The 18,166-nt window shown below is 46.0% G+C and overlaps 1 protein-coding gene across 1 annotated transcript; it reads left to right on the forward strand.

Moving 5' to 3' along the window:
- Positions 1-5,375: 5,375 nt before the first annotated feature.
- On the forward strand, positions 5,376-11,288 carry FATE1 (fetal and adult testis expressed 1). Its single transcript, XM_045820540.1, is given in 6 exon segments — positions 5,376-5,481; positions 6,511-6,635; positions 7,211-7,213; positions 9,863-9,969; positions 10,355-10,433; positions 11,157-11,288. Coding segments are annotated over 6 exon segments (552 nt in total).
- The last annotated feature ends 6,878 nt before the right edge of the window (positions 11,289-18,166 follow it).

Raw genomic sequence — 18,166 nt, forward strand, 5'->3', positions numbered from 1 at the left:
TTAGGTTGACAGTGCTCTAGGGAACCATCACACTCCCTAGGAGGCACCGTGTGGCAGGATAAAGGGCAAGACTACCACAAAAACAACCCCTACTACTGTTCCCACAGACTTATGGACTTTCTGACTGTCCACATGTTTCTATATGCCCTCTACAGCATGAGCTCCATGAGGACTGGGACCTCATCCTTACTTCCAGTGCCTGGCACTCAGTCATTCTTGATTCAAGACAGCCATAATGAATGAGAGGAGTAGATGCTTGGAAATCAAGGTGCTTCCTATAATCTCCTGATGGTTGCCTTATTCCCATGGGAGCTGGGTTCCAAGGGCTACCCCTGGTGGTTCTGCCACTCATTTCCTTCTTTCTACTCATAAAGTGACCCTCCTTTCCTGGGCCAGCTATAGTCCCTGCAGTTTGATCTGTCCTTCCTGTATCTTCAAGGAAAGGGAAGACAGCTGCAAGGCTCTGCTAATCCCTCTTCCCCTTCCCCTCTAGCTGAGGGAGGGCCTGGGGCTCCAAAGATGACCTCAGTACCAGCTGCTTCCAGGAGCAGGAAGGAAAGTTGTTTACAAGTTCATAAGTTTTATTATCAAGTGGAGAGGAAGCTCCCAGATGTCTGGAAGATCTGAGTTTGCAGCCAAAATCGGGCTTGCTTGGGCTTGGGATTGTAGCTGCCTGAGATAGAGCTCTGAGTAGAAAAGGCAGCAGGCAATCATGCCCACTGACTTTTTAATTTTTCCTTCCTTCCTTCCTTCCCTGAAAATCAGTTTATTAATAACCTGCAGTTCAAGTGTGGTAAAATGAAATTAAAAGGTTTTACAGAGCTATAGTCCAATAGTATTGCATGTGATAATTGTTTCCTGTTTTTTTAAAATTTATTTATTTACATTTAATATTATTTTGTATTCATTTCAGGAGTACAGCATAGTAGTTAGGCAATCATATATTTTACAAAGTATTTCCCCCATATTTTCAGCACCCACCTGGCAACATGCAACGTTATTATATTATTGACTATATTCCCTATGCTGTACTTCACATCCCTGTGACTATTCTGTACCTGCCAATATGTACTTCTTAATCCCTTCACCTTCTTCACCCAGCCCTCCAACCCCCCTCCCCTCTGGCAACCATCAGTCTGTTCTCTGTTGCTATGAGTCTATTTCTGTTTTGTTTGTTCATTTATTTTGTTCTTTGGGTTGCACATATAAGTGAAATCATGTGGTATTTGTCTTTCTCTAACTGACTTATTTCACTTAGTATAATACCTTCTATGTCCATCCATGCTATCACAAATAGCAAGATTTTATTCTTTTTTATGGCCAAGTATTATTTCATTGCATATATGTATCCCAATTTTTTTATCTACTTATTTCCATACCCATTGACTTTGAATGCCCTTTTATAAGGAATGCCAATATTAGAAAGTTAGAAAGGCAGGACTGGTCTGGGAGAAAAGAGGCTAGAATCTTCCCTGAAGTCCAGGAAGCTCCAACATATCTTCCTGAAACCAAGAAACGGAATTTGAAACAGGATTTTAGCCCGATCTCCCATGTGAAGATGGGGATCTGAGGCTCAGAGTAAGCAAAGCAACTTGCCTAAGATGACATGGTGTAAAAGCTAGAACTCACTCCCACATGTACTAACCCTGGGCCTGGGTCCCTGCCACCTCCCACTGCTGCTTGTAAGGGAGGTGGGAGTAGGTAGCACACTGCCACCAGACCTCAAGCTGGTCAGGAATCTGAGTAAAGTGCACAGCTGATTAAATAGCTGGAAGAGGCCAGTGGTGGGAAGGCATTGGTGGCGGCACATTGTGTGGCAGACAGAGAGACAGACTAAAGACAAGGGCAGACAGGCAGATAGGAAAGTAACATCTGCCTGTGCTTTGCACCTTCTCTGTGGGGGACTGGATACTTTCTAGATTTAAACACAAAATTGGATGCAATTAACTGTGTTTGTTTGGTTCTCAGTGGAGGCTCTGTGTTCACTATTACCTCCAGGGAAAATGATGACATGTTTTCTTTGGAGATACCTAACTTGAAGAGGGGGAGAGCCTTTGCCCTCCATCCTTTCCTGTTAATAAAACAGCTCTTATTTTAAGAAAGATCCAAGCTCTTTAGTACACAGTTCACAGGAAAGGAACAAAGAAGATCAATAAACATATGAAAAATTGTTCAGGTTTATTCATAATTAAAGCAATAAAATTAAGGCAACAATGTAATAGATATCATTTTTCACCCATCATAATGATGCCTTTTAGAAAGTTTCATAATACAGTATCTTGATAAGGTTGTAAAGAAACTAGCACTTTCTTCCCCTTGGTGAGGTCCCACTTGGTGAAGTCTCTTCAGAGGAGACATTGATAATATCAGTCAAAATTGTCAAAACACATATTCTAGGACCCCACAATACCTCTTCTAGACACCTGTTCTACAAAAACATTTACCCATGTGTGTTGAAGCATGGCCAAGTAATGATCACTGCAACATTGTTCAAAATAAAAGTTAAAAGCCCTAGACACCCAAAATGTCCATGAGCAGGTCAATAAACATGGCAAAATACTGTGCTATGTTTAAAAGATTGAGCTACATTTGTTCTGACATGGGAGATCCCCCAGGGCACACAGTTCACTTTAAAAAGTAAGTTGTAGAACAGAAGATATCTCAAATATGTGATCTCATTTGTGTAAAATACTGCAAACATATACACATATATCTAAGCCAGATGTTCTCTAGGCTCCTCCCTCCCCTTCCCAGAAGTATCTGTCTAATCTCCTGAGGGAAGAATTTTGGGTCTCATGGCCTTCTCCTTTGGGAGCCTTCCACTGGGGTCTAGGCTGCAGCCCATAATTTACACTTGGCCATGAGTCATCTTCTTGGCTCCCATAAAGCTTGGAAAATCTTTCTGTACCCAGGGATGCTTTAGTCCTTCATGTCCCTGAGGCCGACATGTCAGACAGTGAGGGATTTTCAAAGTGTTTGGAATGAGAATTTGGGGGATATTTCAGGAGAAAATTATGATGGAGAGAAAAGTTTAGCATGCTAGAGAGACATATTAAGGGACAAATCCAAACTCCTTCCTCTGCCTACCCTTAAAGAAGCCACATATCCTCTGCAATATCTAGGCAGCTAATCTGCGGCAGTTCACCTCTTATGTCCATGATCTTCTCCAACCAAAATCTTCCCCACAAAGGACTGAGAAAGAAACAGCATGCAAATTTTGTTACCCATCACCCAACCATCTTTGGTTCCCAAGATGAAATGCCAGGATTTCTGCATGGTGTTGGGAGATTGATGGGGAAGTCTCTCCATCCATTTTGCTTGGCTTTAGGTAGTAAGTTCCTTTGCCACCAGGGGGCAGTGCCTCTGAATGCACCTGGCCTAGTGCACCAGTGCCCAGGAACCCCCAAATGGTCAAGGCCAGTTGTCAGTCAGAGGATAACTGCTCTGAGGTTAATAATGCAAAGCCCTGCCTATGCCTGTCTGCACTATTTTGACTATGCTGATTGAGTGCTCTTCCAATCCAGCTACCCTATAGGGAAAGTACTGTTATCTCTATCATCCAATGGGGAGACTGAGGCCCCAAGAAAGGAAAGGTTAAATAGAGATCATTGTGAGGATGAGCAGGGCATAGGGTTGCTAGATGAAATATAAGATACCCAGTTTAATATGAATGTCAGGTAAACCATGAATAATTTTTAGTGCAGGTGTGTCCCAAATGTTGCATGGAGCATACTTACACTAAAAAATATTTGAAATTATTTTTTGTTTATTTGAAAACTTTAATTGGCATCCTGTACTTTTATTTCATCAGTGTGGTAACCCTGGTCTGGCAGAAACCACTGACTTCTGCTTCTCAGGCTCCTGAGTCTCACAGAGCACACTTCTTTGCCTCTAAAGTACCCTCCAGAAAGCTCAGATTTCATGGCTCTGCTGCAGCTGGGAAGGGCTTCTTCAGGGGCCCTCAGCAATGCAGTCAGGGCCTGTGTCAGCTCTGCTCCAGAGAGCTTGGTCCCAGAGCTGGACAAGTGGGGCCAGGGAGGGAGACAGGCAACGAATATTACACCACCTTCTCTAAAGAAGTCCTGTCCCCTCCTTTTCTTCTCTTTTGCCTTTTCCTTCCTCCTTTCATTCTTCTCTGCCCTCTACTTCTTTTCCTCCCACCTCCCCCCACCTGTGCTTGGTTCCTATTACAAAAAGCCTCCTCTTCCCCTAGGGGCTCTGGGGCTGTTCCTAAGAGCTGAGAGTTTCCAAGGGTTGGTCCATACAACCTTTGGTGGTCATATCAGCCAAGGTTCTTCGGAGAAAAGGAACCAATAAGATGGATGGATATACAAGCATATGTGTATGTATACAGATTTACTTTAAGGAATTGGCTCATGCCATTGTGCAGCTAGGCAAAGTCAAATTTTGTGGGGCAGGCCAGCAGTCTGCAATTTTAAGCAGGGATTGATGCTGCAGTCTTGAGATAGAATTTCTTGTCTGTGTAACCTCAATGTTTGCTCTTAGGGTCTGCCAACTGATTGATTGAGGCCCACCCACATTATCGAGGGCTAGTAGTCTTTACTTAAAGTTCACTGATTGTAAATACTGACCACAGGTACAAAATACCTTTACAACAACATCCAGACTAGTGTCTGATGGAATGACTGGGAACTGTAGGCTTGTCAAGTGGTCACATAAATCCCAGAGTGGTCTAATCAGTGGGCAAGCTCAGGAAGAACTTAGACTTAGATCAGAGGGTGCAGGGCCTGGGGACCTTAGAAGTTCAGTGTTGATAGGCAGACCCCTCCTTTCCTACTTTTCCTTCCTTTGGTTCTCATTGTTCCTTCACAGGCTGACTCAGGGCATCTAAAGGCCACCTCTTCTGTCTGGGAACTCTGGAATGGAGGAGGCAAGACATACTTTGCAAAGGATGCATTTGGAGGATACTTCTATCCAGAGCTGGGCTTGCAGGAGCCACAGCAGGCCTGGGATCTCTCTGCTCTGGCCACTGACTGACTCTGGGGTCCTGTGTTAGTCCCTGTCTCTCTCTAGAAATGATGGAGGGTGGGCCCACCTGCACCCCAATGGGGCCAATTCAGATGATCTGGTAGCCAGAGTTCTCACAGGCAATGGTTCTGAGCCTTATCTCTTTTCCTATGTTGCTTACAGAGTAGCAGAGGAGAAGGCAGCAAACCTTGCCAACAAGATACAGCAGGAACAGAAGGTGCTGGTCCAAGGCATAAGCCCAAATGGGAGTCTGGCTCCACCCTTGTGGCAGAGTATATTAACCCTGAGTTCTGACCTCTCAAAGGACTGATTTTCTGAGTGCTTTCCTCTCTGCTTTGCTTCCTGTGCATCCTTGGCCACAACTTACAAGTGAACAACTGGTTGTGATGGCAGGAGTCTTCCCTGGCACCAAGGAGGAGATAGAAATGTCCATGCCTGAAGACCTGATTCCTGGAAGCCATGGGCAAAGTCAAGAGCACCTGGTGATAGCAGGTGAGGATCCCCTGAAATGTCACTTTCCTTGAGTGTGTGCATCTGTGCACATGTGTTGGAGAAAGTGTGTGAGAGGGTGGACTGACACTCATATATATGTGCGTATGTATTTGAATGCATATATGGGTTACATGTGACTGTTTGGGCCTTTGTGCTCAAACACATGTGTTTGTAGCTTGAGTGACAGGGAGCTCAGGTGAAAGGGATTGATGTGAACATTTTGTAGCCCATGAGGGAAAGGGTGAGACCAACATGCGTGGTCTTTTGGTCTCCCCTTCATCCAAGTCACCAGTGTGTATATTGCAAAACATTCAGAGGGCTCAATTTATAAGATCAATCAGGTCAATTCTCTCTTTTAACCCTCCAACATCTTCTCCTGCCCTTTAGAGTGAAATCTAAACTCTCATCATGTCTACATGATCTGATCAAGGTCTCCTCCTTAATGTATTTCATGTTGTGACATGGTGACCCATATTCCATGCTGAATTTATGTTTGTCCTTATAACACTCCAAGACTGGCTCTTCCTCACAGCCCTTGTGCAAGCTGTTCCCTCTGCCAGGAATGCCATTTCCCTAGATTTTCCATGGCTGGACTATTTTACTTGTTCAGGTCTCTACCTCAATGTTGTTTCTGACTTTTCTAGAAGTGGCCCCTTCCTTCCATCATGTTGCCCTGTGTTTATCATTTTGGAAATGTGTCTCTTGATTTGAATTTACAGTGATGGATTGTTTTCTGTTTTTCCCTTTTACACACCCACTCAGTTTCTTGATTGCTGCAATTTTATCTATTGGTCATTGCTCTGTTCCCAGTAACTTAGCACAGAGTTTGGCCCTCATTTAACACTTGCTAATCTTTTGAACATAAGGACAAACTGAGGCCTGGGATTGATAGCAGTTAACAGCAGTGAATAGGTATTGAGTTATTTGTAAGAAGTTTGGGGACCCAATCTCTTTCTGATGTGTCCTGTGCCCCAGAAGCCTTGTTAAAGCCTTTAGAGTTGTTCCTGGGGTCTTTGTTCTTCTCCCCAGAAATAATAGAGCATGGATTCCAGTCCCTGGGTGTCTCTCTGTGGCGACAAAAGTTGGGTTCAAAAGCTGCTGGCTCTGCTGCAGGCCAACCAGTTTGGAATATGACTGCCACTTGACCCAAGAAGGTGATATTTTATGGGGCCCTTGGCACATGGTGGCTGGGTTGGGGGTACTGGCTATAGTGGCTCCAACCTGATGATAGTGAAATATTGACTTGCAGGGAGGAGGAAGCAGGAAAATGAGGGCAGAGGTGTCCAGCAAGAGGTCAGAGCCATGCTTTGGTAGACTGAGAGTTTAACCTTGAGAGTCCAGAATGACTGAAGCACGTATTCCTTGGGGAGTACATATATACTTTATTCTGTAAAACTGTAGTGTGTGTGAAATGACGCTTCTCTTTTTTTTATTAAAAATAAATAAGTACATATTGCTCTCCATATATATGTGTATATATATACATATAGCTATATCTCAATATTTATATTTTATTTTATATATAAATATATTTCTACATATAAATATACATATTTCAAAACACAAGTGTATTTAAATAAAAATATATATCAGGGCTGGAGCAATGATAAGGCAAGTGGGGTTCCTATACTTCCTGGGTGTTAGGAAGTTCAGTCAATGGAATCTTACAGTTTTGTAGCCAATCCTTTAAGCTACATTCACAATGGTGAGGGAGTATTCGAGAAAAAAGATGGTGGCCATATTGTGGAAAAGATGCTGGGAAAAGGCTGCTGATTTGGAGTGGAGAAAGACCTGTTTGTTGTAGGGAATCACTTGAGCCCAATACTTCTGTAGCCAATTTTGTTAGCTATATTTGTGGGTGAGAGAAAGTTAGAGAAATGGTTGTCATATTGTTGCAAAGGTTACTGTGGAGAGGCAACAAGGTTGGAGACCAAGAAGACCTGACTTCTAGGGAATGGATTAAGATAAATGCTGAAATGATTCCAGGGTTCTTGGGTCAGAGACTTCCTGGGAATGAGAATAAGCCAGAAATATTGAATGGGCATCCTGTGTCCGAATGCTGAAGTCCAAATTAAGCTCCTCCAACAGGTCAGGCTCCATCCAGCAAGCCATTGAAGCCCCTAAAACTGAGTGAGTGGTGGGAGTGGTTCAACCTCTGGATTAATTAACATTACCTGTTATGAACAAAGAATTACACTTTAAAAAATAGAGTTATTATATGAACCTTAGAAATCAATTTAGACATTTAGAATTAAGAAATTTATTAATTCTATTTATTTATCCATTATTTTGGAGTAAAAAATGGAACTGTTACTGCCTCTGGAGAACCACAACATGAAAGGACAAACATATAATGATACTATTCTGCTGATTTGGGAGAAATATGTAATATGCCTTAAACAGTACATGAAAATAAAAATAACACTTTTAAAATTACTTAACAGCAGGGCCCTGGCTGATGTGGCTCAGTGGACTGAGCATTGGCCTGCAAACCAGAGGGTCGCTGGTTTGATTCCAAGTCAGGACACATGCCTGGGTTGCAGGACAGGTCTCTAGTAGGGGGTGTGTGAGAAGCAACCACACATTGACATTTCTCTCCCTCTCTTTCTCCTTCCCTTCCTGCTGGGACTACCTGCACTTTGTCAATTTTTCTAATATAAAGCTCTTATGCTTTATAATGTATATAATTCTAAATAGAGGGTTTCTAAAATTAAAAACCAAAAAAATAAAGACAATTGTTTTTGAAATTAGACCTATATTATGATAGGTAATGACAATAAGTTATCATTGAATTGTAGATGTTGTTAGATTATTTCTTATTACATTGATGTTAAAACAAAACAAACTCCAGCCACCAGTCACTCACCCTTATTTGCCTTCAAATCTCTCAAAAAAACTTTCTGTCCTTCTAATGCCAATCTTTATGAAAATCAAGGGGATGGTGTAGAAATTGTTCTAGGAGATATTGTCCATCAATTTTACCCTTTATAGTCCTGGGGTCTTCTTGACACCCTCTGTTCCTTTGATGCTATTTTTTGAGGTTTCTTAAGAAGTGGAAGAAAATAAAATAGTGTGATTATGAGGTACTGTTCACCAAAAAAAAAAAAAGAGAGAGAGAGAGAAAAAGGAAAGAAAAGAAAAAAGAAGTTCACACCAGTATCTGTGTGCACTTTTGAGAAAGGTTAATTTTTCATTATTTGTTGTAATAGTGCAAAATTACAACCAGGGCACTGCCAGGTGGGGCCCTCCTCAGCTGCTCTCCATCTGCTTCTGAGCCACACTGAGGCTTACTTCATTCACCTTTGCCTTCTTTATTAGCACTTCCTGAACTCTACAGTCTTGCTGAGCTCTTTCATTCTCTGTTGCCTCTACCATTATCTTCCTTCTTATGGGCTTATATCATTTTACTGTCTTTACTCTTTTCTTAATGGAGTCTTAAGGGGAAGCAGTGTCAAGTGTGAAGGTTATCACAGTATAATAGTTAAGAGTACAACCTCTGAAACAAAATGTCCTGGATTCAAAATACTGCTTTGCTTCTTACTAATTACATGACATAGACAAGTTATTTGGTCTCTCTGTGTCTCAGTTTTCCAATCTTTCAAAATGAGGTGATAATAATACCTGTGTCAAAGGGTCATGATTAGGATTTAATGACTTGATATTGGTAAGGGCTCAGAGGATGGCATAGTCCCTGGCATGTCATAAGTGTGTGTTGAACAAGAATCTTATGAAATATTTCATCTTGCACTGGAAACCCAGAGCTGAGATTTGAACCCAGGTGGGTCAGTCATGTTCTGCTCTTCTAGCTCACATGGACTCTTTAATTCACAAAATACCTCTGATCCCAGAGCTCTGGGCCAGAAACATCCACTGCAGAGAGTCATTAGCAGACAGAGAGAAATGAAAGACATGGGGATGGCTGGGCCCATCCAGAGAAGGACAAAGAGGCTGTGCTTTCCTAGTAGTTAGGCTTCTATCCTGAATTCTGACACTTACCATGTATCCTTGGGAAGTATAGTCAGCTCTCCAGGAGTTAATTTCTTTGGCTCTAAAACTGAGGTTTTCCATTCTTCATCAGTGGTTGCAGAGAGTCAGCTGATGTCTGCATGTGACACTGCTGGCACAGGATAGGGACCCCTATCACTGCTTTTCCCTTGACACAGCCTAGACAAGGATCATGGTGTGGGTGGGGTAGTGGCAGGCAGACAACTTGTGAGGTTCCCAGGCTCCCCTAATGTCTGAAGCTTCCAGCCTGATTCTGGAGGATCAGACACCACATGACTCTTGGGGAGAGGTGTACCACTAGTCCTGGGCCAAGTGTGGGGCAGCCAAATTTGTCAGCTAGGGATGAGAAAGTTACTTGGACCATTCCTTTACTTAGGGTACTCAGCTGCCAATACCCAGAATGTCAAGAGAACCAGTTCATGGGGATGTTCATCCCCAGGAGTATCCTGGTGGCTTCCAAGGCATGAGATTCCATTATGAGTGGTAAGATGGGTTGTAGAAACCCTGTAAGAGGAAAGGAGCTTTATGGCCAAGGATCAGGGTGGGCCAGAGGGTCTGGTAAGCAGATTGACCAGAAAGGACTTGTGAGCAGCTGGCCATGATTATTGGGGACCTGTTGCCTCCTTTCTTCAGCCCCTGCCCCTCCTGGCCCCTTGCCCATTTTAGTTCTCCCAGTTTTCTGCAGCTGGGCTGGGCTGGCTCCCAGGACCCACTTCACAAGGTAGGGAAGGGCTGGAGGCTGACAGAGTCACTGTCCAGAGAGGCCCCTGATCTTACACATTTGCCCTTATGGCCTTCCTGTGCTTCCTGCCATGTCTGGCCTGGGACAACGAGCAACTGTGACTCACTGTCTTTTCTGACTTCCCAGCAACTCAGAAGCAGATATAATTGCAGAGATTGGCCCAGAAGAACCAAATGGACTAGAAATGGAAGTCATGAGAAGACAGGTGAGCGTCTGCTATGCTGAGGACTCACTTGGAGGGTAGAGGCAGAATCATGGTGTTTTGGGGGCAGATGGGCCACAACAGTGCTAAATTTATCCTCTTTGAAGTTCTACAATCAGTCCACTCATCTTATCCTTGAGCATCTATAGTGGGGTCAGGCTCCCCACCCCTACCTCTCAATCCCCATGTCTGTGGAGTCCCGTCTTGCTGTTCAGCCTTAGGGCTGCCTCTCTCTTGAAATATGGGGAGGAAATAGGGGAAGAGAAAAGGACAACTAAAAGGAAATATAAGAGGATGGAGGCATCTATGCAGACAGAGTGGCTCTGAGGTCTGATAGAGGGGTCCTCTTGGGTGGGCAGAGCAACCATGAGTATGGACGTGGGCATGCAGAGCTATTGTCCTGGTGGCCCCCTTTGCAGATGGTTCCTTTATGCAAGCCCTCCCCAGGATTAAAATTCCCTTCCCACTTCACAGCTGGGAAAGGCTGGCTTCATACAGACAACCTGATGTACTTAGTGGAGGGTGCAAGGCAGCTAGGCCTGCCCACACAGGCAGTCCAGCACACTCCAAGCCTCTAGTCTCAGCTTCTTCTTACCCAGAGGCACTTTGGCCTCCCAAAAAGCAGCAAAGCCCCTTCCTGTTCTAACTTCATGCTTTTTCTCAATGGTGGACTGTGGGCTTCCACAGACAGCCTTGCTCACCAGCCTGCTCTTGGTCTTTCTGCAGCTGTGGGAGATCGATGGGCGTCTGTGTGCCCTGGAGGACCAGGCAGCCATCAGTCACCAGAGGGAAGCTGTGTTCCTCACCATGCTATTGTTGGCTTGCATTGCCAACCTGTGGCTGTGGATGTGTCAGTGATGTGTCACCTGCCATCCTGCTGAAAGAGCTCTTTCCTCCTCTTCTTTTCTTTCCTTGGACCACCCTTGCTCTTCCTCCTTCTGTCTCCCAGAAGCAACCAGCAGCTACAGGGCCATTTTCCAACTCTGGTTGGATACCCTGCTGTGGAAGGCCTTAGACGCTGGGATGTGCAGGAAGATCTGAATGGGATGAGATGCAGCCCTTTGGAGGTTGAGGAGAGGGGCATATGGTCCTCACAGTAACATCAGTGGCAAGTACTTCCTGCCTGTCCATCAGGACTCCATGGTGACCATCTCATCTCTTCTGTTCCATCCTATATGGCAGGGTCTTGGCTGTGTCTTCCTGTTTTCTTCCATGTTGTGCACAGGGCTCTGCACAGAGAAAATGCTCAATAAAAGTTTTGTGATAGCAGAAAACCCTGGCAGCTGAGCTTCTTGAATCCATGACTCATGTGGGGCTCTGATTCCCTCTCCTTTCTCCATGCTACTGTCTGCCACCCCAGGCAGGTGTCTCCTTAAAAGCAAAGTTTGAAGGTTCTTCCTGTTGGGCTCAGGCCAGCAAGTGCCTGTGGGGACATGCTTCTGCAGCAGTTTGTCTAGGCCAGGTATTGCAGACTCAATCAGAGGAAATCTCCTTGAAGAGACCAGAAAACTTTTCACTTGTCCAAGAGAAAATTGAGTTCCAGAGAAGGGGAACATTGCCCCAGGATTGTCCAGCAAGATTAGGACAAGGCTGGGTCTAGGATGTGTTCTCCTGAGTCCCTACTATAGACTTGCTGAGGATGAGGCCCCTACTCATCTCTGGAGGATGGATGGGAGGCCACATAGAGGGACTTTGAACTTCATTCACTCATGTCCACAGCCCTGTGATGCTCACCTCAGACAGGGTGGATTGCTGGATAGGGCAGTGGGACTCAGACAGAGTGTCACTTCTTGGGGCCCAACCACAGGGCAGATGTGCCAGGTTGTAGGAGTCCTTCAGAAGACTGGTTGTCTCTTGCCCTGGGACAAAGAGATAAATAGATGACTCTTGGGAGCAGGGACCCAGAACATTCTCATTGGCTTTAGTGGCTAACCAGACCATTCCTAACTTCCCAAATATGTCGTGAGTTCTCCATAATAAAGAAGAGAGAATGTGTTAGTCAGGAAAAATAAAATAATCATGATTGCATGTTTGTGTTTTTGACAGAGAGGGAAAGAGGGGGTAGGGGAGGGAGAAAAAGTGAGGGCAGGAGGGTAAAGGGAGGCAGAGGGGAGAGACTTGAGTCTTTGAGCCTGCTGTACCCCTTTCCCACCCCTGTCTGGTCCTCCATAGCTCCCATGCAATAAGGGGGTTCCTCCACTCCTTACTCTTTGGGGCTTTCAATACTTCTAAGAACCAAGAGGACTGACATGAACCTGCAGCCTCCTTGCCTCTTCCAAATGGGCCCTGGAGCCCCTGGAATCACCAGAGAGCTAGGAGGAAAACTGGGGTTCCTCTTTGCTAGCCACACATATACTCCTCACAGCCTCAGGACAGACCCAAGGTGTGGGAACTAATTAAGGGGAGCAGCCCATTGTTCAGGTTTAGTGAAAGGCAGCATGCATAGCTTCCCACCACTAGACCCAAACCCCCACTGTTTTTGATGACATGGAAGGTAAGCCAAGCAGAGTGGAGTTGGCTGAAGCTAAAGATGCCACAAAGCCTGCCCTTGAGTGGTCCTCCTCAAGCTTCCCCTTTCTTCTGCTCCAGCTAGAATACACAAGAAAGCTAAGAGGAAGAGGCACCTATTGTGGGGTGGGGCAAGGCCTGCCTTTGAGATGTGGGTGTGCATTTGTGTGACCAGACATGAACATGTTTGCAGGAAAAGTCTGGTTGGAAATATGTTGTGAAACAAAGATTCACCCTTGGGAGCAATTTACCTGAGATGCAAACAGTGTGGCAGCCCCTTGGAGAAATGCCTTGTGGGCTGGGGGAGCTATCCTTCCATCCACCTTGAGGTGTAACTGGCTGTTCCTAACCCTACCTGTCCGCTCCATCTCTAGGGTATTCTAGAGGAAAATCAGAGCCAGAGCTGCCTCATGCTGGCCTCCATCGCAGCCTGGGAGATAGGCAGTAGACCCCTCTGCAGGGTTCTGTGAGGGGCTGTATTGTGGTGGCTGGCACCTCCTTCCTGGCTCTTTGGATATTATCTGTCTGGAATGTCTTCATCATTAATGTTATTTCCCTGTCAAGCTGCCTTGGCCTTCCCCAGGCTCTCCAGCATAAAGCCAGCCCTTTCCCGATAAGCCTAGAACTTCCCCATTAACAAGTAGAGGGAAGGGCGGTGCTCATTTACAGTTGAGGGTATGGAGAGGGTTCTTCTGGATCATGTTTATTGCTCTTCTGTGAAATTTCCCATGGGTTGCCCAGGCTTGGTATAAGAGGGGTATACTGTCAGTCCCCCACCCCACTAGATCAGGAGCTGCTTGAAAGCAGGGGCTAGCTTCCCTTGCTTTCCACATCCATGGCACCCAACAGAAGTAAATGGCTGGCCATAAGGCCTCTGACCAGAGCCTCCAAAGAGCAATTCTGACCCAATTGCCTCCTGAAGGAAGGACTGGTTTTGCTTTGGTCATAGAAGTCTGGCCTTTAGGGCATGCCCTCTGTGGAAAAGCCTCCTGCAGAAATGTCAGTCAATTCTGACTACTACTTTCTCTTTTGCATGTACTATGTGCCAGCACACTGCAATTTAAAAATATTGGATCACACAAATTCTACTTTGTGATATCCTCCTAAAAAATGCAAACATTACAGGTGTAGCTAACAAAGCCCCTTGCCTCCAATGTCAAGCCACCACAGGCCTAACTCCCATGGTTGGCTTGGTGTGCATCCTTGCAAATTCTTGCTCTCACATGCAAATATATGCACCTTTATGTGCCTGGGATTTGTGCACAAAGCCTCACAAAAGCTGCCTCACACAGTATTCTGAGAGAGCGGACAATCCCCCAAGTTGCGTGTGCAGGCGGGAAAAGCTGTAACCTCTGGTCATGCCACTCTGATGGGAAGGCCACAGACCCCTGTTAGCCCCAGCAGGTGCTAAAATTCAATATTCCAGGTATATTATCTCCAGTTGGCTTCCTGCAGCTGGAGGGAGGCAGGCAGAAGAAGGTGGCCATGTGGGTGCAGGAGATGAGGGTATAGGGAGGAGGGCTGTGTTGTACCTGGGAGCAGCCTAACATCCTAGCTTCTGCAAAAGGAGCCAATGACTTGCCATCCAAGGGTTATTGCCTACTTTCCTTTCCCCAAGCCTGACCTTTCTTGGAGGCCAAGTCCAGGGATCCCTGGAAGAGAAGAAATGGATTTCCCCCCTAGCCCTCCAGGTACCTCTTCTCTCTCCCAGGTTTCTCGCTAGCTTGCCCTTGGCCAGGTAGGCTGGCTGGGACGTGACCAAAGCTGGAAGGCAGGAACATGAGGGCAGTGAGCTGGTGGCTTTTAGTCCCCAGATACAAAGCCCTGAGTGATACATGCTCCATGTAAGGGAGGGCTCCTTAGGGAGCTTGGGAGGGGCTGCCTTCTGGATCTGGGCAGACAAGCAGCTTCCACAGCTGGGAAGCTCAGCATCCAGTCTTCATCTGCTGGCAGCCTAAGGTGTGCAGGACCCACAGTGAGAGGGTCAGCCATCCAGACAGCAGGCAGGACAGCTTCTCCAGTGGACAGGTGCCATCCTGGACCAAGGTCTTGGACTTGCTTCCACAGTGGACATGAGTTCTTCTGGATCACTACCAGCCTCCCCTGCTGGCATCGGGAAAGATGGGGCAGCTTTCTGACTGGGAGGCTGCTAGCTGTGTGGGAGTTAAAAGACCCTACTAACCCAGAGACAGGAGTGCCAGGTGGTCTCTGCTGGCTTCAGGTGCTAATGAGTCCCCAGGGGCTCATCTCTGGTTGGAGGCTTCACAGACAGAACAACGGGTGCTGATCCTGCCTCTGAAGTCATCTGATTGGTGAGGAAAGGGGCTGACATTGGGCTGAGACAACCACTGACCAAGGGCTGACATCTTCCTGTGGCCACAGACCATTGGCTTCTACAGGGTTGGGGCTGGAGCTCATGAAAATGTGCAGGTCTTAGAGCCAGGTTTAACACGAGCCTTTGTGTGTCTGGTCCGAGGGAAAAGTAACATGTGTAAAACATTTTTTTTTTGTCAAAGCAGCCAAATGAAATCCTGGGGCTCTAGGAGTATGAAGGCACTGAGTGTTATGCTAGGCTTGTCCCAAAACAGCTGAACCTTTGTTTTTTCATAGGAGGGCATTGGGTGGGGCAGTGTCTGGTGAACACTTGAAACAGAGGGACCAAGGGGTTACCTGGCCAGGCAGGGTTTGAGGGGGAGAGAAGAAGGAGCCTGTGGGCTTCACCACTTGTGCTCACCTCCATTGTCTGCCTACCAAGGGCACATCAGGGCATCCTAGCCTCAGAGCATAGAGGTGTGCTATTTGAAGTTCCGTGGCTCTCTGTGTATGAAGAGTAACAGAGATAGGGGTGTCGGGTTACGTGTGCTTCTAGAAAGCCTGCTGGGATTGTGGCCTTCATTTTCAACCCTTTGAGCTGCATCCTGGCCTCCTCCGGAGAACCTTGAGCCTAGGCTTTGGGAGCCTGCTCCTCTACTATTTGGGCAAATGCATCTGCAGTGAAGCCTTTGCAGCTACTGGTTGAGGGATGATTCTAGAACCAGGTAGAAAGCCTGGAGCAGGGACCAGTTCCCCATTTTGGCTCTACAGCTGAGCTTGCCCTTCATCTCCCCTTGAGCCCAGACCAGCAATTGTCAACTTAATCCATGTCACACTGTAGTCATAGGAGGAAGTTATTTCTGGGGTAGCCTGTTTTCTAGATCTTCTGCCAGTGTCTAAGCCCTGCTGTTGGAAGAGCATGGGCAAAGTCCTCAGCACCATTTGTCAAATGGAGGCTCCAGGGTGGTAGCTGCTTTCTCCAGAGGAAGAGACACTTAGTGCTTGGACCGGGCACTAAGTCTTTGGACTGGGACATGTACTTCAAGATGAAACACAATTGTGCTGAGAGAATATGTACCCAATATGCCCTCAGGTTCATGGTGGCCTCAGAACTTCCAGGAGCAGTTCTGGCCAAACTTCTTCAGGCCCTAACATGAGATGGCCCCATGAAACATGAGACTGCAAATATGACTCTAATGAGATTTAGAAGGGGTTTGACTGCCCAAGAGCAGAGTTTAGAATTTATCACATAGATGACACCTCCATCTATTCAACAGATATATGACACTATTCTTAGTCTTGGGATGCAGCAGGGAATAAGTCACACTTGGTCCCTGCTCACATGGACATGACCATCTTGTGGGGACAAACAATTAGAAAGTAAATAATTGTCAGAGCATGATAAGTCTATGATATGAATAAAGTGGAGGAAAGTGGACTAGAAACAAGGGTGTGGATCTGGGAAAATACAGAGCAAGTTTAGGGAATGTATGCATTCATTCACCTCTAAATATGCACTGCTTGCCACTAGGTTAGGCTATAAGAATTATTGACTAAAGAAAACAGAAAAGTCCCTGCCTTGAGAAAGTTTATTTCTAGGGTGAGGGCATCTGTCCATTGGTATTAGAAGCAGGGGTGACAGACAGATCCAGGTGTGGACTTAATGAACTCACCCTGGTGATATGAAAGGTAGAGAAGAGGAAGGGCTGGGAATCTGAAGGCTAATAGGCAATGAGGCAGAAGACTATGACAAGGATTGAGGCCAGACCTAGAGCAGCAGCAGTCAGGTTGGACAGGGATTAAGGTACTAGAGAGGGATTTCAACAGAAGAGCCAACAGGATTTGGGGCTTGGGTAGGGGTATGAAAGATGACTCTTAGGTTTCTCGATTGAGCATATGTGGGGAGAGGTGTTTTTCTCAAGATAAAGCATTGGGAAGGTAGGATCTGGGGCTTGTGTGAGAAAAGTCATGTCAGTTTGTGATATGGTGAGTCTAGGGGCACAGTGACTGTTCCCAGGAAATAGAGATGGCCTCTGGGCACCTGGAGATGTGGAGCACAGGAGGAGTTTCTCAGTGAGGACAGCAGGGGCTTAGATCCAGCCCATTACCCCTCAGAGGAGCCTCCCCTGGGGTATGACCTGAACATGGCTGATGTCAGATACAATGCTCCAGCCTTATCTTTGAAAAGAAATGAAACCTTTCTTGGAAAAGGTAGCCCAGTCATGGCAAACTTTTGATGTAATGGTATCCACACTAGAAGCTCCAGCCCTTTGTCAAAGTAGTGACCAACCATGCTGGCCTGCCAGGCCTCTTGGGAAAAACCCTTCATTCTGTGCATCCTACTGGAGATTCCATTTACTCAGCAAATAGTTCTCAAGCATCTGTTTTATGAAGGTGCTAGGCTGGAGCCTGAGCTCAGGGTGACTGATTGTAGTCAAAGGTGAATCAGCATTAAGGACTAACTGTCTGCCTAGTGAGTGCCAAACACTCTTTTCATCTCTAGCTCGGAGTGCACACCCCCAGCTCCTGCAACTCTCCTTTGTCGTGGCTGGGCTCTTTGTAACTGTCTCCCTAGGCCTGGAGCACAAGGGGGTAATTGCAGCTTCAGCTCCTTACTGAAAACTCAGCCCCAAGAGCCTGCTGAGCCTGGTGCAGTTCTAACCTAACTCTCTTTTTGCTAGTGTCCAGGTCTCTGGCTCTGTTTACCTTCCAGACATGCCCTGTGGCCCAGTGTGCTTTTGAAACCAGATTGCATGCATGTGAATCTCTGCAATGAGGATAACAATAGAATTAGCCTTGTCAAGCTTTTGTGATGATTAAATGAGTTAATTTAGGTTAGGAGCTTAGCCTTTCGTAGCTACTCAATGAATAAAAACTTACCTCTCTCCTCTTGGCTCTCCTTGCTGTTTGCTGTC

This window comes from Phyllostomus hastatus, unplaced genomic scaffold, assembly GCF_019186645.2.
Source record: "Phyllostomus hastatus isolate PE091 unplaced genomic scaffold, TTU_PhHast_1.1 phas_scaffold_397, whole genome shotgun sequence".
In the NCBI taxonomy this organism is placed as follows: domain Eukaryota; kingdom Metazoa; phylum Chordata; class Mammalia; order Chiroptera; family Phyllostomidae; genus Phyllostomus; species Phyllostomus hastatus.